The sequence below is a fragment of the Pseudonaja textilis genome, chromosome 4, assembly GCF_049901715.1.
Source record: "Pseudonaja textilis isolate UNSWEBS1 chromosome 4, rPseTex1.2, whole genome shotgun sequence".
Taxonomy (NCBI): Eukaryota; Metazoa; Chordata; class Lepidosauria; order Squamata; family Elapidae; genus Pseudonaja; species Pseudonaja textilis.
In genome coordinates, this window is record NC_141993.1 from 84,399,774 (window position 1) to 84,421,430 (window position 21,657).

General features: G+C 40.9%; 1 protein-coding gene across 8 annotated transcripts in view; it reads right to left on the reverse strand.

The window, feature by feature from the left end:
* MCF2L2 (MCF.2 cell line derived transforming sequence-like 2) overlaps positions 1-21,657 on the reverse strand; it is a 196,014-nt gene that overhangs the window by 48,820 nt on the left and 125,537 nt on the right. For all 8 annotated transcript variants that reach the window (XR_015743645.1, XM_087933538.1, XM_087933537.1 and 5 more), the window contains exons 16-19: positions 5,093-5,159; positions 3,835-3,950; positions 2,911-2,980; positions 148-240 (exon numbers count right to left, since the gene is read on the reverse strand). Coding sequence is in view for 7 of the 8 variants with exons in the window: in XM_087933538.1 (XP_087789664.1) it covers positions 148-240; positions 2,911-2,980; positions 3,835-3,950; positions 5,093-5,159 (346 nt within the window). In the remaining variant the exon portion in view is untranslated. The remainder of the gene's footprint in view (positions 1-147; positions 241-2,910; positions 2,981-3,834; positions 3,951-5,092; positions 5,160-21,657) is intronic.

A 21,657-nucleotide genomic window follows, 5' to 3' on the forward strand; every position in this document is an offset into this window, starting at 1 on the left:
CCCAGAATTCTGGGATTTGTAATCCAAAGGCCTTAAAATGGCCACCAAGTTGAGAAACACTGATTTAGGCCAACCCGTTGCCTGGTGTTGGATCTTCTAACCAAGGAGAACAACGGTGTTTCAGTTGGTTCGTTTTCTGGAGCCTACCTGGAAAAAAAGGCTGTCTCCACAATGCCTCCAAAGAGCCTCCGATTTTGGCTTGTTTTGGCAATATTTTTCATAGATCTGAAGATCTTCTTTCTGCAATACAAAGGACATCAGTGTTGAATCATGTCAATCAACCTATCCAAAGGAGAAGCTTTCACCCCAAATAAATTTGCCAGAATGGGCAAACCTCTTCTTTTGTAACTTAGCATCACATTTATTGCAGACTTCATATTTTTAAGACCAAACTTAGCTTTAGGCTTATGAATCATGCTAAAACCAGGACTTTTTAAAGCCATTGAGAAGCCAAAACCAAACAGAATATAATTTGAGGAATGTGCATTTCTTTCTACAACCTCGATGATATTTAGGTACCACATCTGGAGTTTCATTGAAACTCTCCCAGTCTCCAAAATAGCTAAGAGTTTATTCCTGGCTGCTCTAGTGATTTAACTGCATTTTCACCACGTCCTCTAAAGCCCTTAGGCCTGGCGCTTGGTTGACTCAACTCCCAAAAGCACAACTTCAAAATCCACTTGACTGTCCTTGTCTATTCATGGTACTCTGTATAGGTTTGAATTGTCCCACGGGTCATTAGTGAAACCAATGTCATGAAGATCACATGAAGTGTTAATATCACTTTATAATGCCTTGCTAAGACCACACTTGGAATACTGTATCCAGTTTTGTTACCAGAATATAAAAAAGATGTTGAGACTAGAAAGAGTGCAGAGAAGAGCAACAAAGATGATGAGGGAACTGGATGATAAAACACATGAGGAAGGGTTTCAAGAATTGAGCATGCTTAGTTTGATGAAAAGAAGGACTAGGGATAACGTGATAGCAACCTTCCAATATCTATAGGGCTGCCACAAAAAAGAGGGGGTCAAACCTGCATCAAAAAGGGATGCCTCAGGTGTCTGGGAGGGTGAAAACGTGCTCCCCCCGGCTCTGGACGCCCTCCAGAAGCCAGAAACAGGCCCGTTTCTGGACTTCCGGAAGGCCTGTTTTTCCCCCTCCTAGATCCTCTGCACGCTTACCTGCATTGAAAATGGGCCACGTGGAGAGGGCCTGGGAGGGGCGGGGTGGGCAGGGCCAGCCAGTCGGTTCAAATACCGGTTCGGCAAACCAGGTACAAATTTAACATCCGGTTCGCCCGAACCGGTAGAATCCCACCCCTGACTTTAAACATTTGTGAAATATGCCATTATAGTTCAGGTGGTTATTCTTTGCCAGTATTTCTTTTAACTAGCTAAGACAGTTGCTCAGTGGTGGGCTGCAACCGATTTAACAACCAGTTCTGTGAGAGCACACTTCGCTCTAGACTTCCACTAGACTAGCCATGCCCAGTTCCTGCAACCATTCTTCATATATTTTAGCCTCCAGTCCCCTAATCATCTTGGTTGCTCTTCTCTGCACTCCTTCTAGAGTCTCCAACATCTTTTTTATAGTGTGGTGACCAAAACTGGATGTAGTATTCTAGGTGTGCTCTTACTATTATCCAATTGTCACATTTGTCCTTACACATTTTTTTTTTAATTTCAAAATGCTTTCTCTTTTTCCTATTCTGGTACAGGTGGTCCTACACTTATGCTCATAAATGGAGCCCTCAATTTCAGTTGTAAGTCATGACGGTTGTAAAGCGGATCGCCACAAGACCATGCCCAATTTTACAATCTTTTTTTGTGGTGATTGTTAAGCAAATATGGTGGTCGTAATGCAAATGCCTCCATTGTTAAACAAAGCCATTATTCACTAGGGCAGACTTCCCCAATCTTTCTGGCTTTGTGGGACATCGAGGGTGGAGGAGGGGATTGTTCTGTGTGAGGAGCTCCATTTGTGCAAGCAAATTCAGCACACCATTTCCGCGCCCTGGTTGTAAACACCTCACGGGCTACTAGTGTGCCGCAGCCCAGTGTTTGGGGACCCCTGCACTATGAGGTACTTTTTGGGGGTTGAAGCTGGAAGTAAATGTTAGCTTCTGGTCAAAATAACTTAAATCGAGTTGTTTCAATATGAGATGGGCGGTGAATAATTTAATAAAAATAATAATAAATAGCAATAGCACTTACGAGTTTTATATACTACTTCACAGCTTTTCACATCCTTCTCTAAGTGGTTTACAGAGTCATCATATTTGCCCCCAATCTGGCTCCTCAATTTTACCGACCTCGGAAGGATGGAAGGCTGAGTCAACCTTGAGCCTGGTGAGATTCGAACTGCCAAATTGCAGGCAGCCGGCAGAAGCAGACTCCACTCCATTGCATTCTAACCACTGCACCACCAATTATGATTGAAAGATATTGCAAATGGCCGTAATGCAGACCAGATGTTAAGCACTCATGACTGTGGGGGTGGCCCAAACATTGAAAGTTTGAATCTGGGTTATAAGTCCCTTTTTTCTGGGTCCATCGTAAGTCACTAAGCAATCGGTCATAAATCAAGGATTACTTGTTTTTGTTTCTCAAGTTATGTTTCTCAAGTTGTGAGGGGGAGAATGAAAGATGGAAATGGAAAGATGTGGGACAATGAAAAACTCTAGTATTGTCCTGCCTATTGTCCTGCCTAACTAACTGGAACAAAAAAATGACCTCTTTTATGTCTTTGATTATTTGTTAACTGCCCAAGCAAGTTTCTTAACCTCACATGACTTCTCATTTGGCTGCCCACTGAAAGTCCAGCCTGAAAAGAATATCAAATGCAAAAGGAAGTCAATCAGAAGACCATTAAGAAACCAGATTAAAAGAAACACTGCGATTCACTTACTCTTTTTAAAAAGCACCGACCCAAAAGCTCAGGTTTTTCTATGCAGTTTTCCAGCTCTTTGAGGAAGATTCTGGAATGGACACAAAATGACAGCAAAAGTTTAAAAGTGGTCCTTCAGTGAGGACTTCCCCTGAATTTAAGCTACAACGTCCCCTAGCAAGTAAGATTAATGGAGGTCTGCGGAGTATAATTTCAATTATTTTTGCACTACTTTGGAAAATGTAGGCAGTCTGTTTAGCAAACACAATTCCAGCAAAATGGATGCCAAGCGAAGTCACGTGACTGAGAAAAACAGAGTTTCTGTTTAAGATTGCTAGTTGCTGCTGTCTCATTTAGATAGTTCTATTGGGTCCTTGGTTGTTTTCGTGCAGACGTTTCATTACCAAACTAGGTAACATCATCAATGCACCTGAGCTACAAATATTCTTTTCAGCAGGTCAAGTTCTCAAGTGCAGCAATGCCAGCCTTATTCTCACTCCAGAGTACATTGTTGGCAGACCCAGAAAGTTAGTCATGCACACATTGGTTGTAAAATGACATATTATTTTATATTTGATTTAGTTGGAAATGAAAACACAGGTTGTCTGGACCTTTCACTAAATTATCTGGTGAAATTTGTTTCCATGCAAAAAGCTTTTTTGAATGACCCTCAGGTCTATATGGTTGCAAAAGGAAAACTAAGAACTAAAGTTTGAAAGTCATAATGACCATATGTAGATGTTACATACAATCCATTGTGAGCTTTAAAATATTCAGATATATTATTTCCTTATTTTAAAAATATTGCATGAAGCCAGTTGTTGCAGTCCATAGATTGCAGTCAGTGTAGTTAAGTTTAGGATTAGGACTGATGTTCTATGGCCTCTAAAAGACACGTCCTTCAAAGAAACACTTTATAGCTGCATTCGGAGTCCCACCACAAACCTGTTATGAAATTCATAGATTTCTGAGAGGTTTCCAAAAAGAACTTCTTTCTTGTTCAAAACTACAGCTGGGATCAAGTGAATTAAAGCAGGGTTGTCCATTTCTGATGCATAGCCCTATTTAAGAGAAAAGAACAGTGAGAGGGGAACCAAACCATGAGCAATGAGTAAAATAGCAGAAGCAGAGAAGTATCTTCTTCTTGCACCTCCAGTCAGTTTTTCCATTCTAAGATTGCTTAAGAAATGTTAAATCCAGGCCTTCCCTTTGAACTCAAAGTTAGATAAATTCTGCACCAAAGCAATCCAGATTTTGAAACTCAAAGTTATGAATTCTACTACCTGTAGTCATTTCATAATATAACCAAATTTGCCTGTTTTCTCATTTTTCATCATGTATTCCCTATCAACCTGCTGGCTTTGAATTCCAGACGTTGCCTAGAACAGTGGTGGCTAACCTTTTGGGGCTCCTGTGCCAAAAATTGTGTGCGTGCTTGCACACTCACGCTCGCATGCCAGCACCCAGAAGGCAATGCATGCATCTCCACCCCCCCACCCCCCACCCTTACCTGCACTGTGCCTCACAGCTGATTTTCGGCCAGTTTGAGGCCTTGTTCGGCCTCCCAGAGGCTCGAGGAAGGCTTCTGCAGGTTTGCAGGTCGAAAACTAGCCCCGTTTTGTCACTTCTGGTATTTTCGGAAAAACAAGAAGTGACGAAACAGGGCTAGTTTTTGGCCTCCAAAGCCTGCAGAAGCCTTCCTTGAGCCTTTGGGAGGCCGAAAAAGGCCTCAAATCGGCCAAAAATTAGCTGTGAGGCACGCGCATGAGGTAAGTTTGCCTGCAGCTTGCATGCCATAGGTTCCCCATCACGGGTCTAGGATGAGTCTTTCTTAACATCAGCAATTTTCAGATGTGTGGACTTCAACTCCCAGAATTCAATCATTTAACATGGGACACCAGAAGCATCGCTTCCATAAATAAATACATTTACTTATTAACACGTTTATTTTATGATTTTGAAGCAGAGGTTGTCCTAGCCATATTTGGGACTTGAACTTTTGCAAAAACAAAGAATCATGTGATAGATGAGAGGATAAATGCATGAAGGTTGAGGTGCCACTTTTAAAAAGCAAGTATGCAGGTCCACATTACTTTCACCAATAAAACCAGATAGTTTTACTGAAACTTCTGAGGAGAAGCAACCTCTGTGCTGCTTTTGACTTCAGTTTCAATGCTCACATTTTGTAAGACGCTCGACGTACCTCAATTATGCTCTGAAGTTCCTCCACGTAAGCACGCTCAGTTTCTATCAGTTCATTTATTATATGGCTGTGGGAAAGAGAGAGAGAGAGAGAGAGAGAAAGAGGCAGGGAGGGCAGGAAAGGGAGGGAGAGAGAGGGAGGGAGAGAGAAAGAGAGAGAGAGAGAATATTGTCAACATTTGAAAAGGACCGTTGTAATGAGATAACAAAGCTATAAATGAGAGGATGTGCCTGAATATTCCTACTTATTTTTTATTAAGAATATTTACAGGTAGTTCTCGACTTACAGCAATTCATTTAGTGACCATTCAAAGTTACGATGGTTCTGAAAAAATGGACTTATGATCATTTTTCACCCTTATGACTGTTCCTGCATCTGCATGGTTACATGAATTACATTTGGCTGCTTGACAGCTAACTCAAATTTATGACGGCCGCAGTGTCCCAGCGTCATGTTATCCCTTTTTGCGACCATCTGACAAGCAAAAGTCAATGGAGAAGCCAGATTTGTTTAACAACCGTGTTTCTCATTCAAGAAGTGATAACAGAAAGCAGATAATCAGAGTTGGAAGGGACCTTGTAAGTCATCTAGTCCAACCCTGCCTACACTATTTCTGACAGATGGCAGTCCAATCTCTTCTTGAAAGCTTCCAGAGTGAAGCTCCTGGAAGCTCCGAAGGCAACTTCTGTTCCATGGGTTGATTGCTCTCACGGCCAGAAAATTCCTCCTTATTTCCAGGTTGAATCTCTCCTTGTTCAATTTTCATCCATTATTTCTGGTCTGGCCTTTGGGTGCCTTGGAAAATAGCTTGACCCCTTCCTCTCTGTGGCAGCCCCTCAAATATTGGAACACTGCTATCATGTCTCCCCTGGTCCCTCTCTTCGCTAGAGTAGCCAAGCCCAGTTCCTGTAACCGTTCCTCATATGTTTTAGTCTCCAGTCCCCTCATCATCCTGGTTGCTCTTCTCTGCACTTTTTCTAGAGTCTCAACGTTTTTGAGACTTGCAATGATTCCCTTCATGAAGGTGGCAAGGTAGAGTCATAAAATTGGGACAAAACTACACTTAACAAGTTTCTCGCTTAGCAACATAGATGTTGGGATCAATTGCGGTTGTAAGTTGAGGACCACCTGTATATGGCCAATCAACTCGCTCATGGTGATTACAGAAACAAAACCCCAAATACAAAACCCAATTAAGTCTTCACCCCGCTGATGACAGCAATCAAACCAACCATTTGATAGGCTCCATTATCACCCTGCTGGCAAGATCATGTCTTTGGAGTCTTTCCAGCGGTGGGATTCAACCCTGTAACAACCGGTGTGGTGAGTGTGCATTTTGTGCGGGCACACAGCGTTTAAAAACCACCCATTTTCAGCTCTAAAACTATTATTAAGTGTTGTACCTTATGATTGTTGACTCTTGACAAATGTATCTTTTCTTTTATGTATACTGAGAGCATTTGCACCAAGACAAATTCCTTGTGTGTTCAATCACACTTGGCCAATAAAGAATTCTATTCTATTCTATCTTCTGCTGCAGCCCCAGCGAGAAAAACAGCTGAGGCGCGACAATCTTCTTGTGCCGTGCAAATCAGCTAGGCTGCAAAAAGGACAGACTAGGGCAGGGGCAAGGGGGCAGGGCCAACTAATCACCAGAACTACCGGTTTGCCCGAACCGGTCCAAACCGGCTGAATCCCACTCCCGAGTCTTTCCAAAGAGTGGGGACCAATTTTATTTCTGCAGGGATGATTATAGGGAGGGAGCCACCGCTGAGACAGCCCTTCTTCATAGTCCCCACCAGATAAATCTCCTTAAAGAGAGTGGACTCGTAACATTCCTCAGTGGCGCAGTGGTTAGCGTGCAGTACTGCAGGCTACTTCTGCCGACTGCCAGCTGCCTGCAACTTGGCACTTTGAATCTCACCAGGCTCAAGGTTGACTCAGCCTTCCATCCCTCTGAGGTGGGTAAAATGAGGACTCAATTTGTTGGGGGCAATATGCTGACTCTATAAATCGCATAGTGAGGGCTGTAAAGCACTGTGAAAGGGTATATAAGTCTACGTGCTATTGCTTATTCCCTTCTCTGGGAATTATTGCTATAAGGCTGCTCTGGTGGGACAGGTAGCTGTAATTGGGAAAAGACAATCTTTCAAATAGGCCATGTAGGGATTTGAAGAGCACAACGTGCAATCCACAAGGCATTGTTATGAATTAGTAGAACATTGTAATATAATCAAATGATAAAACTCAGAGGCCACATATTCTAAATTTAAAAAGTGCGGTTTGTGCAGTAGAACAAGAGTAAGCTGAAAAAGTGTTAAGATAAAAATAAATAAAATGTAAAAATAATCATTAAATAAAATGAATAAATTTTTTTTTTTTAAAAACCCAAATAAGCTCAAAGGGCAGACTCAATAATCTTTTTCTGTGGTCGGTTTTCTCTTGATTCTATGTTTGTAAGGTGTGCAAATATTGTCATGTTTTTATAAGCTACTAGGCAATCTTGTGACCTCTTGGGTCATCCTTTAAGAGAAAGTAGGTGCAATCTGATGTGACCAAAAGGAATTTTGAATTTTATACCGACTTTATTTGTCACACCCAATGCTGACGGTCTGTGATCTAACAAGAGTATATCTTTCAATAATTAACTCAGTATTTACTTAAACGGGTAATAGAATGACTACCAGTAGTCACTGGACTGCAAAGTGATCAAACCGGTCAGTCCTAGAGGAGATCAACCCTGACTGCTCTTTAGAAGGCCAGATCCTGAAGATGAAACTCAAATTCTTTGGCCACCTAATGAGAAGGAAGGACTCACTGGAGAAGAGCCTAATGCTGGGAACGGTTGAGGGCAATAGAAGAAAGGAATGACAGAGAATGAGGTGGCTGGATGGAGTCACTGATCCAATAGGCATGAGCTTAAATGGACTCCAGAAGATGGTAGAGGACAGGAAGGCCTGGGGGAACGTTGTCCATGGGGTCGCAATGGGTCGGACACGACTTCGTGACTAACAACAACAAACAACTGGTAGTCAAAAACAGTGGGAGAGGTGTGACCTCCAACTTCCTGTCAGCTTCCCCATTTTTTTCTTTTGGGAAGTCGTCACAAGTGTGCCAGAAATCACAAAACATGTGCGAAATATATAGATTTCAATTGGAGATTAGAACTGGGTTTGCACACATCACATTAAACTCCTTATCCCATTATGATTTGGAAACAGGAAGATCTCAAAGGAAGCCACGGATTCATTTTTGGATGATTCTGTGCTTGGCTCTTAGACCCGGTTCATATATCACACTAAGCCATAATGAGGTTTGGTCAGTTGTAGCTTGCCAGAAACTAGTCACTGTGGTGTCGAAGCTATAGTTTATGCCTTAAATATGCATAAATCATGGTAAACAAAACCATGTAAGGATGGCTTGATTGCATCGTTTAGTCTATCTAATGTTTCTTGGAAATCATTCTGGAATAAATTAAACCACGACATTTTCTCTATACAACAGTACAAGCGCATTCATGTTCTATTTTACAGATTAACAGAGTTGGAAGGGATCTTGTAGGTCATCCAGTCCAACCCCCTGGCCAAGCAGGAGACCCTACACGCTTTCTGACAAATGGCAGTCCAATCTCTTCTTGAAAGTCTCAAGTGATGAAGCTCCCACAATTTCTGAAGGCAAAAGCTGTTCCATGGAGAGGTGGTATTCAGCAGATTGTGACCAGTTCTGGAGAACCAGAAGCGGAAATTTTGAGTAATTTCCTGTCACAGCCAACATTACTAAACCTCTGGAATTTGTCCTAAACCTGCAAGTGGAGGCTATGCCACATAAAATGTTCTGGCAAACATCCAAGACTGAAGATAGCAAATGGACACTTCAAGAAGACAGAAGAGCACGTCCCATTGGCTGGATCAGAAAACTTCCAACATGGACAAAGGCAGGAACAGATACCTGCATTTGTGGTAAGGTTACAAAATGACATAACTATTTGGAGAGATGCAGTATGCATCGTATTGAATGTTACTGAAGTTGAACCTTGATGGTATGGTTTGTTTTTTTGCTCATTTTCTTTAGTTTGAGTTGTATTTTGGCAAGAACGGTTTTGTGATTTGAACTACTGCAGTGAGCCCCAGGTCTTGTTCTTGCTAAATGAGCTTCTCCATTTCTGCTTGCGGAGTATATAGTCAATTTAATGTCAGGGTTGTCCATCTACTGATGTGCAGGCATAGAGGCTTTTTTTAGGCCAGGGGGGGTCAAACTCAAGGCTCGGGGCCAGATCCAGCCTGCGGGGTGCTTAGAGCTCACCTGTGGGGCTGCCCTGGAAACAGTGAAGGACCAGGCCTGAGTTCCATTTGCACCGGCAGAGAGCTGCCGGAGGCCGTCCCAGCCAAAAACAGAGCTCAAAAGCTCATTTTTGCTGGCAGAGTGCTGGGGCCACCACAGGAGCCCTCTGACCATGTCCCCCCTGCCCCTCCAGGTCAAACACAACCCTGATGTGGCCCTCAATGAAACTGAGTTTGACACCCGTTTTAGTCTATTGGAAAAAAAAAACCACTTCCTATAAACATTAAAAATTTATTGGGTGTATACTATTAGTCTGCATCCTGCTTCAATCATACACAGAGGCCAACGTTTCCTATTGCTCCAGGTTCTATTTTGCTTTTAACTTTAGCATTTCATTGTCATATAATTAAAATGATAATTGTTTTTGGCACTGTGTCAACAGGTTGCTACAGAACCGTTCACCTTTCACTTTCTCTGTGTCTGTTGAAACATCGACTTGAATCACACAGTAATATTGATAAGCTTACTTTGGATTCAAATGGGAATCCTTCCTATATATTGGGCGGTGGGAGGGGATTGTATCCAAGCACTGACTTGCTCATAGTTACGGTTACTCCATTTTTTTCTAAGCAGTTCTTGACTTCAGTTGAAGATCTGATGCATACATAAACATATACATATATTTGCAACACTAAACTTCCCTTTTGCCTTTTGAGTGAATCTCAGGTCATATGTCCTTTCAGCTGTAATCCAGCCACATCATAAGCACCGTTACTGCTTCTACTCATCCTGAGTACAGAGTAACTCAGACTGGATAGCTTCTAAACTGAGGACCTCAACTTCGGTTATCAAGTTGACATTGTCCAGGTTATAAATGTCCATTAGGGCAGGCGATCCCCAACACCCAGGCCACGGTCTGTAGCAAACCAGGCCATGTAAGTGGTAGACAAGCATGCGCATGTAGCTCCATTTGTGTGAGCAGTGCACACTCATATGTGCGTCTGCCGCTCACACAGAACCATTCTCTTTCCCCCCTCCACCAGTCCGCCAAGCCAAAAAGTTGAGGACCCCATTTTTGTGAGTAGACATTTTCCTCAACAATAGTCTATAATTAGTCTGATTCCCTTGGGTACAACACGTTCTATTTTGAGAATGTACACTTCATAACATTACTGGTATATACAATCCTCTTAAACCTGAGACTCACTTAGTTGAGTAGGGTGGCTATAAAAATTGGATAGATTAGCTAGATGATAGATAGATAGATAGATAGATAGATAGATAGATAGATAGATAGATAGATAGATAGAAGTAATCCTTAACTTACGACCACAATTGAGCTCAAAATTTACTTTGCTAAGTCAGAAATGTCTTAAATGAGTTTTGCCCCATTTTACGACTTTTCTTGCCACAGTTGTTCAGTGAATCACTGCAGTTGTTATAATTTTGAGGTTGGTTGTTAAATGAATCTGGCTTCCCCATTGAATTAACTTGTCAGAAGTTTGCAAAAGGTGATCGCACAACCCCGGGACACTGCATCCGTTATAAATATGAACCAGTTGTCAAGCACCCAAATGTAAATCACACGATCATGGGGATGCTGCAACAGTCATAAGTGTGAAAAATGGTCATGTCACTTATTTCAATGATGTTGTGACTTTGAATGTCAGGTGACACGCAGGTGGCAACCATTTGTACCGGCACATGAGCTGCAGGAAAACTTACCTCACTGGGCATGCGCGCGCCTCACAGCTGATTTTCAGCTGGCTTGAGGCCTTTTTCGGCCTCCCAAAGGCTTGAGGAAGGCTTCTGCAGGCTTTGCAGGCCAAAAACTAGCCCTGTTTCATCACTGCCTGTTTTTCCGAAAATACCGGAAGTGATGAAATGGGGCTAATTTTGGGCCTGCAAAGCCTGCAGAAGCCTTCCTCAAGCCTTTGGGAGGCCGAAAAAGGCCTCAAACCAGCTGAAAATCAGCTGTGAGGTTCAGTGCAGGTAAGGGGGCGGAGGGGGTGGGTGGGGTATTACCGAGTAAGACCTTCTGGTGCTGGCACAGACACAATTTTTGGCACAGGAGCCCAAAAGGGTTAGTCACCACTGAGATAGAAGCACTGAAACCACCGACTCATCTATCCCCTCCAATTTTGATCTACTTTCTAACTCATGTATCCATCCTGGTGCCTTCCAGAATATCAGATTATAACTCCCCGAATTCCTGTCTAGAAATTGGCCATAAAGTTTAGGAATTCTGGGAACTTGTACCGTGATACATCTGGAGAGCTGTTGAGAACCACAGGGATGGTTTTGGAAAAAGGAATGTGACACTTAGCAAAACTTGATTTAAGCTTGGGAAAAGAAAGCAGCATTTTAAACTTTAAATGAGTCTACTTTGACTCTCTTTGATATAAGGAGGAAAGAGAAAAGGTTGGCAGACTTTCAGTAAAATAACATTTTGGAGAAGTTTCTTTTCTAACCTGATTTCTAATGTCTTGTTTTCTACTTTGAGGTAGAAACATAGAACAGGAACGTAGTTGGGAAAGGGTTAAGTAAGGCAATCTGGACTTCACTGAGTCTAGCAAGGATTTTCCAACCTTGGCAATGTGAAGACACAAGGGCTTGAACTCCCAGAATTCTCCAAGCTTGCTCTTAAAGTTGGGAAAAATCTGGTCTAGATTTTGCTCATCCTATAAAAAATGTTTTCTCATCTGGTAGACTCTAAGCAACCATTGACATAGTTCTCCTAGGCCAGCCAGGATTTTTGCAACACAAATTATACAAATTTTCTACATAAACGGAGATTCCTGGCATAGGACTGACCTTTATGAGCCGCTTCTCCAAGTTACATCTCACAAATTAAGTCCAATAGCTTCCTCACTGCTAGGGAGAAATGGGACCACTTACAATAAATTTTAGCCAGAACAATGCCCGATAATTCCCAAAGGTCTTGAAAACACCACTTCCTTTTTCTCAGTCTTCACTGTGTAGGCTGCTTATTACCAGAACCCACTACAGTATATGTCACCTACCAGGGCACTAACCTTGCTATCAATCTTTGATTTCTGCTTTCCCTTAGTTGTGGAAAGCGTCAAATAACTGCAGCATTTCTTAAAGAGGTTGCGTCTATTTGGGCATGTTCTGCTTTGGTGAGCCAGGTGCACTGCAAATAATATTTTTTTTAAAAAAAGAGTTTAACTTCAGAATTATTACACAAGCATCTAGTTAAGTCTTGCAACGGCTTCGGCAAGACAAGTATTACTGGCTCTGTTTTGAAAGAGCACGATCCGCTAAATACAGAGAAAAGAAAGCAGCTATGCTTGTTTTACAAACTTGAGGAGGGCTAAGTTCTCTTTTTCCTTAAAGAGGTGTTGGAAGAAATATCCTTCTTGGTTCTGTTCCAGGTGGGGAAAAAGACACTGGAGGCTATTTGGAAAGATGGTTTTAATGGTGGACAGCAGGACCACATGGCTTGAAGCTCCAAAGAAGGATGATCACATGCTCCAAGGTGAAGGAAAAGAGAAAGAAGGGCCGACCAAGATGCTGAGAGACCCTTATATACCTTCTGTTGGGCCCCACCTTAGTGTTTCCTGTTCCTGTGCAAGTAATTGGCTGTCAGACTCCCAGGGGGCGGGGTCTTAGCTAACTTTGTAGGCTTTCCTGAGTTCCAGGCTTGGTTGAGCCTTGCTGGATGATGATGCACTGAAAGGGCTCTTGGGCAATTGCTATACCTTTACCTGGAGATCTTTGTTATGTAAAGTATTCTGGCCCAGGCCTTAATGGCCCACCCATTAACAAAGGGGGAGGGGTGAATTTCTGCCTCTCTGAGTTTCTACTTTACTCTTTTTAGGGGAAATATTCAGTCTTTTTAATATTTCCCAGGATATTTCAATTTTCTAGGAGAGGGGTGGATGCTAACTTCCTACAGAGGAATGATGACCCCAATAATTTTTTTGGGTGGGGGGGGTGTTGCTTCTGGACATCCTTTTTATTAGTCCTGCTCCCACCCAGGTCAAACATAACCCTGATGTGGCCCTCAATAACGTGGCCCTCAAAGCACCTGAAGGCCAGACAGGGAATAAAGGATGGAAACTGAACAAGGAGAGATTTAATCTGGAAATAAGGAGAAACTTTCTGACAGTGAGAACAATTGACCCATGGAACAGAAGTTGTCTTTGGAAGTTGTGGGAGCTTCATCACTTGAGACTTTCAAGAAGAGATTGCTGTTCCCTTCGGTTTCTGGCCTTCCATTTTACCCAGCATCAAGGTCTTCTTCAGTGACTCCTCATGAGGTGGCCAAAGTATTTGAGTTTTAGTTTCAGCATCTGTCCTTCCAAAGGACAATCAGGGTTGATTCCCTTCAGGATTGACTGATCTCCTTGTAGTCCAAAATCTTATCAGTGGTGGGATTCAAAAAAAAAATTTTTTTAAAGAATTTTTTATTTTTTAGACAAACATACACAAACAAAATATAAAAACATAAAGCCATCTTCCAATTAAATACATATAGTGTGTCGGTTGGTTACAAATTTTTTGTGCATCTTCTCCATAGTCCTCACTTACTATTGTTTGTATATATTCTCATATTATCAAACAGATATTTCTAAATATATTTATTATCATTGTTAATCAATCCTTTGACTATACTATTATTCATTCAAGATATTCCATATTTTTAAATTGATTTATCTTACAACAATTCATATTATCATCCTAAATCCATCCCATAATTATAATAATACATCTTTATATATTCTATATATAGTAGTTCTATTCTCCTTATACTGTAAAATTCTACATATTTCGCTATCATATTTTATTTTCTAACTATTGCTAAAATAAATTCCAAATCTTATAGAATTGTTTGAATTCTTGTTCTCTAATTTCAAATGCCATTTTAATCATTTCAGCACATTCCATTATTTTCTTAATAACTTCCTCCTGCGTTGGTATTTTCTCATTTTTCCAATTTTTAGCAAATACAATCCTAGCTGCTATTACTACATTTACAATCAAATATTTCAATTCCTTACTATATATTTCAGGTAAAATTCCCAATAAGAATATCTCTGGTTTAGGGATTCAAATTTTTTTATTACTGGTTCTGTGGGCATGGCTTGGTGGATGTGGCTTAGTGGGCATGGCAGGGGAAGGATACCGTAAAATCTCCATTCCCTCGCCACCCCACTAACCTGCTTTCCAGCTCCGTTCTCCTGTGCAGGGCAACAAAAGAAAACCCAGTTGATCAGCTGGGACTTGGGAGGCAGAGAATAGATGGGGGCAGGGCCAGTCAGAGATGGTATTCCAAACTACTCAAAATTTCTGCTGCCGGTTCTCCAAACTACTCAAAATTTCCGCTACTGGTTCTCCAGAACTGGTCAGAACCTGCTGAATACCGCCTCTGCTCCAACACCACAATTCAAAAACTCAGTGCTCAGCTAATGCACACAGTCATACATTGCCAATTACCTTCATTACACTAGGTACAACTTGTCTGGGAGAACTGCCTTTGGTAGCCTTTCATGATTCTGTTGCTTTACCCTACTAGGGATAAAAGGTCATTCTAGAAATCCAGGTGATCCTTGTTTCTTGACCTTGCCAGACTCACTGGGATTGGCACATGCACAGAGGGTGTTGCAAGACTCCACAGAGGTTGGGATGTACTGAGAAGCTACAGAAGGCTTTTTGTAAGGAAGTTGGAGATAGAAAACAAAGAAGGAAGATGACTAATTATGATGGAATTAGGCAGCTGTTAGCTGAATTCTGCTTGCTTAGTTATCAAATTGGAATAGTTAACCTTTCAAAGAAGGAGATATCTTTCCATGCTTGTTAGGATAAGAAAAAGGGAAGAAGTTGATATGCTTCCCAAGGTCTTTGTGTGCTGTATCTTGTCTGATCAAACCAGACAACTCACAACTTGTACCTACCAAAGGCAAGAAGCTGGGGGCCGACTAATTCTAATTCAGCCTTTGCAAAATATACAAGGCCCAGTTCCCAAAATCATATATCCCAGTTCTAGTAAATATTATTCCATTTCAGGGGCATCCATTGGGCAGGGTGAAGGGGTAATTGAAAAAGTCAAGATGATCGCCATGATCATAGGATTGAAATCCCAACCTGTATGAAAGAATCTGTGCATTTTTTTCCCGGCAACATTTTGGGAAGAGGTTTGCCATTGTCTGTTCTACAGACTTTTAGCAACACAATTTGGGATGAACACCCTCAGAATGGTGTGGGAGTCTTAAAGTTGCCAAGTTTGGAGACCTCTGATTTAAAATGAAATACTTGAGGCAGTGATTCAGCACTAAAGTCTCTGATTCATTGTCTTGCAACTGATGAAGGTAACATGATAACCAGAGGGTCAAGAAAGGAAAATGTGATTGCTGCATCTTCCATGAACTATCTTTCTATTTTTATCATGCTTTTAACAGAAAGTGCAAAAAAAAAAATAGTGTTTGTTTCTCAAATGAACAATGAAGAGCAGATTGACAGAACAGCTGGTATCCTGCAATGATTAAGCAACCAGGTGTTATTTCTGAAAGAAAGAGTCTTTCCTCAGAAAAGTACATAGTGGCGTGAATACTCATTGTATCTTTTACTTTCTTATCTACAATTTGGGAACACAATAGCCTATTTTATGGCATTCTTAGGAGAATAGACTTGAAAGACCCCTGGACTGCAAGGAAATCCAATCAGTCAATCCTGAAGAAAATCAACCCTGGCTATTCTTTGGAAAGACAGATACTGAAGCTGAAGCTTGGCCACTGAATGAAAAGAGAGGACTTCTTGGAAAAGACCCTAATGGTGGGAAAGATGGAAGGCAAAAGGAGAAGGGGATGACAGAAGATGAGAGGGTTAGAACTCTGGTGGCGCAGTGGTTAGAATGCAGTATTGCAGGCTAAGTCTGCCGACTGCCAGCAGTTTGATCCTGACCGGCTCAAAGTTGACTCAGACTTCCATCCTTCCGAGGTGGGTAAAATGAGGAACCAGATTGTTAGGGACAATATGCTGACTCTGTAAACCGCTTAGAGAGGGCTGTAAAGCACTGTGAAGCGCTATATAAGTCTAAGTGCTATTGCCATTGATAAGTGCTAGATGGTGTCATCATCAATGCAGTGAATACGAGTTGGAAAACTCCAGAAGACAAGGGAGGATAGGGGAGCAAGACATAGAATATATATAGAATTCTTTATTGGCCAAGTGTGATTAGACACACAAGGAATTTGTCTTGGTGCAGATGCTCTCAATGTACATAAAAGAAAAGATGCATTCGTCAAGAGTTAAGAATCATAAGGTACAACACTTAATAATAGTCACAGGATACAATAAGCAATCAAATCATACTAGGAAACAACAGTCAATATCAATCGTAAGGATACAAGCGACAAAGTTACAGTCATACAGCCACAAGTGGGAGGGGATGGGCGATAAGGAGCGATGAGAAGATTAACAGTAATAGTAGTGCAGACTTTGTAAATAGTTGAACAGTGTTGAGGGAATTATTTGTTTAGCAGAGTGATGGATTTCGGGGAAAAACTGTTCTTGTGATATGCTATGGTCAATGGAGTAACCAAGAGTTGGACGCAACGTAGGAACTAAGCAAAACAAATATCAGAATAGAGCATTCAAAAACACTGAACAAAGGCTTCCCGTTTCGGTTTCTTCAGCGACAGACTGAAATCTGCGATCGTGCACAGTTTCGATCTGTGCTCGCCGCTGGAGCGCCCCGATCCTTTGGATTTGGGGCTGAAGCCACGCCGTAGAGGTGGTGAAGAGGGGGGAGATTGCTAGCCGAGTGGAGGGGAGCTGCATTCTCCTCCTTGGCTGGCCTAAACTCCCTTTTCCGAAGGCGGTTACAGCAGTGGTCAGAAATGGCCACCTCAAAGAAGAATCTGACTGGAGAAGATTGTACAGGAGTACAGTAACCCACAGAAAGGAAAAGTAAAGGAAAGAAACAAGAAGGAACGGTCTGGGATCATTTGGTGATTAAAAAAAGAAGTTTTTGGCATTGTTTTTTTTTCTGTTTTTACTTAGTGGTGGTTGTTCAAAAGTGCTTAAAATTGCATCACTCCTGGAGGAATTGAAGATGAGTCTTAAGAAACAGAAAGAAGATGCAGAAAGGGCAGGAAGATCCTTTGGCTTCGTATTTGAATTTTTTGAAATGGAGATCCTGAACTATGAAAAGCAAAAGGAAAAGCTCCAAGAGCAAGAAGAAGGACGGGGGCAAAGAAGAAGCCATTTTCAATGATCAAATAATGCAAAGTGTGGTAAAAAGGGGGAAAGGGGGGAAAGGAGTTAAAAGTTTGAGATCAAAGAGAACAGCCAAAAAGAAAAATAGTCTGAAAAAGAAGTATAACGGCAAGGAGAAGCAGAAAAGAAAACAACAGAAGGGAAAATTAGAGAGAGAAGGGTATAAAAAAAGGGATGAGGAAAAGGCGGGGGGGAAGATAGAAAGGGAAAGAACTTATGAGGGACAAAAGCAGGAAATAAAGAAAAAGAGGAAACGTACTAGGATTAAAGGTATTTGCTCAGCTAGAAAACATAGAGACAATGTCTAAATTAAGTTAAAAGTGAGGATTCTGCAAAGGTACAAAAGATAGTGTTGTGACACTAGAATACTGTAATGAGTTAGAAATGAAATAAGTAAATAATCTATTAAATGAAATTGTATTGTTAGGTAATGGTATGTTTATTTATAATTAATGCAATAATAAAGAAGGGAGGGAAACATTGTAATTGTTTCTAAAGATTGATAAAATATTGAAAAGAAATGTGAAAGATATATAAGGAAATTTATACCAGTTACTAGAATGATTTTGAATAATGATTTTGCTTATTAATAGTAAATAATTTATAAGATAAAACTGTATGTCTATTCAATGGTATACTTATTAACAAGTAATAATGAAGAAGGGAGGGAAATATTTCAATTGTTCTCAAAGATTGATAAATATTGAAAAGAAACGTGAAAGATTTACAAGGCTCATACCATTACTAGAATGAATTTGAATAACTATTTTGTTTACTCATATTTATATATATATATATATATTGGTTTTGCTATGTTTTTAGAATTTTTCTTTTTACATTTTCAAGGGGAACTACCAAGCAGGGTCTGAAAGATAAGATTTACATGATATAAAATAGATATTAGAAATTTGAGTGTTATAACTTTTGAATGCATAAATTTAATGTTTAATGAGATCTCAGATGATAACAATAAGACTTAAAGGTGTTGCACTCCGATTGGCAATCATAGAGGGAATTTTGCTTTTTAAGAATGTTGGAAGAGAACATATCAAATTGTAAACAAGACAGACGAAAGTATAAGTACAATGAATAAAAAGATATAGAAATTTAGATAAAAGAAATACAATTGAATAAGACGAAAATGAGATAACCATAAAAGAAAATTAAGGTAAGTAACGGGAGAAATAGTGAGAAGTTGGGAAAAGGGCAATAAGATAGGAAGTTGAATACATAAGATGAATATGCATATAAAATTGTGTCTGTATGGAAATGCGATAACCCGGAACCATGCTGTACTCAAATAAGATGTTTTATTTGCTTTGTTAAAACTTTATTTAAAAAAAAAAACACTGAACAAAAAAGTAAGAGTTGTTTCAAAGATGCAGCTATGGAGACGGACATGTTCATAGCAAGACACAAAGCCAAATTCCACGTTATAGATTCCATCATTGGCTTTCATAATGTTTCGGTTCTGTATTTTAAACCTGGTCCCATTATGAACAGCTGGGTGGACACTGACATTTGAACTGCTGTAAGTCCATGTATTTGCCATACGCTAAATAAAATAAATATTCCATTTAACTGAGCCCATTTCGTTATTTGAGCCAAAACTTTTAAAACTAAGCTAACCATTAACTTGACTTAGCCTGACTTGGCTCAGAAATAACCCAATGTAAGAATTGGAATTTGATTTAAAACAACCATATAATTAAAGGAAGGAACTTGAATTCTAAACCGGTTCAGAGACCAAGAATTTTCAACTTTAAATACTGTATTTATTTGGGATAAGCTGTGGCCCTCCCATGGAGCCGTAATGTTATCACACACATCACTTGCACTAACATCATGATGTACAAAATATCCTTGCTACTCCCACCACGGATGCCTATGAAATTCTCTATACAAGTAGTCCTCAGCTTACAACAATTCCTTTAGTGACCATCACAATGGACTGGCAAAAGTGACTTACGACCAATCTTCACACTTATGACCATTTCAGCATCCCTATGGTCATGTGATCAAAACTCAAACGTTTGGCAGCTGGCTCACATTTATGACGGTCGCAGTGCCCCAGTGTCATGTAATCCCTCTTTGCGACCTTCTGATTGTTCTGACCAAGTCTTCCTGAGACAGTAACGATGACACGCTGTCCCCCAAAACCTTTGTTTTTTAATTATTTCAATGGCTGTGAATTATATGCATTCACAGTCCATAATGAGTGCCAAAGAGTTTGTGAATAGTCCAACAGAAGTTTGCCACAATCTTTCGGGATAAGGCTGATAAGCATCCACCTTTATCTCCCTTGAAATGCTGCCAACGACTAAAGTGCCAATTAGCTGTACAAGGACAAACGGAGCACAAAGGCAACACAGAGCTTCAGAGTTTAAACCGACCAGAACAAACGAAGTTGCTTCCTGCAAAGGCTCATGTCCCTTTGCTCCTCCTTTATGTCTTATGGGAGGGGCCAATCACCTCCAGGCCTTACTCCCGAGTCTCGCCTTTTGTCTTAACTGTTCTTGCCTTCTGGCAGCTCTGTGTATGTGCACACTAGGAACAGGCTCTCCCTATTCCTCTGCCTCACTGATGTCAGATTCTGGAGGCTCTGGAGTCAGCACATAACTCTCAGATGGCCCTGGCCCCATCTCTGTGTCGGACATAGATCCCTCGTCCAAGCCCTCCCCAGACTCCAGGACTGGCCCATGTTCCTCTCCACTGTCCGACCAGCAGACCACAACACCTGACAAGCAAAGTCAATGGGGAAACCAGGTTCACTTAATAACCCGGTTACTAATTCAGCACCTGCCTTAACTCTGGCAAGAAAGATGGTAAAATGGGGGAAAAACTCGTTTAACAAATACCTCACTTAACAACAGAAATTTTGGGCTTAATTGTTATCATAGGTTGAGGACTACCTTGCAACAATTCATTTAGTGACTATTACAATGGAACTGAAAAAGTGACTTATGATCATTTCCCCCACTTACGGACTGTTGCAGAATCCCCATGGTCACACAATCAAAATTCAGGCACTTGGTAACTGCCTCATATTTATGACGGTTGCATTGTCTCGGAGTCAGTTTTGTGACTTCCTGACGAGTGAAATCAATGGCAAATCCAGATTCATTTAATAACCATGTTACTAATTTAACAAGGGCAGTGATTCACTTAACAACTGTGACAAGAAAAGTCATAAAATGGGATGAAAAACCTCACAACTTTCTCACTTAGCAACAAAAATGTTGGGCTCAATTGTGGTCGTAAGTTGAGAACTACCTGCGCATATGGAGAGAAACCCTATAGCTCCACCTATGATACCGTTAAATATTTTAAATGATCAGGCAGATTTGTATTGATCCCTTGAGGCAGCAAAGCTAATCTGTTAAAATATTATGCCAAGAGTTATTCCAGTGTTTCAGGTTTTCCCCTCAAAATTCTTGATTACTGGGCCATTGACTTCAATGGAAGGAACGCAGGAGGATTCAAGAAGAAAATTAGAGAGAAAATGAACATTATATTCCCACTAGGGATGCTGAGCTTGTCGACAGGCGGTTCAGAAAGGTTGGCGGTTCAGCGGTTCGAATCCCTAGCACCGTGTAATGGAATGAGCTCCCATTACTTGTCCCAGCTTCTGCCAACCTAGCAGTTCGAAAGCATGTAAAAGTGCAAGTAGAAAAATAGGGACCAGTTTGGGTGGGAAGGAAACCGCGTTCCGTGTGCCTTCAACGTTTAATCATGCCAGCCTCATGATCAGGGAAACGTCTTTGGACAGCGCTGGCTCTTCGGCTTTGAAACGGAGATGAGCACCGCCCCCTAGAGCCAGAAACGACTAACATATGTACGAGGGGAACCTTTACCTTTACTTTTACCTAAAGTAAAAAACACAGCATTATTCTTTTTTCTACTTTCTCATTAATATTTTAAAATACAAGAACAGACTGGGGAAATAAAGAAAAGAAAAGAAAAGAAAAGAAAAGAAAAGAAAAGAAAAGAAAAGAAAAGAAAAGAAAAGAAAGAAAGAAAGAAAGAAAGAAAGAAAGAAAGAA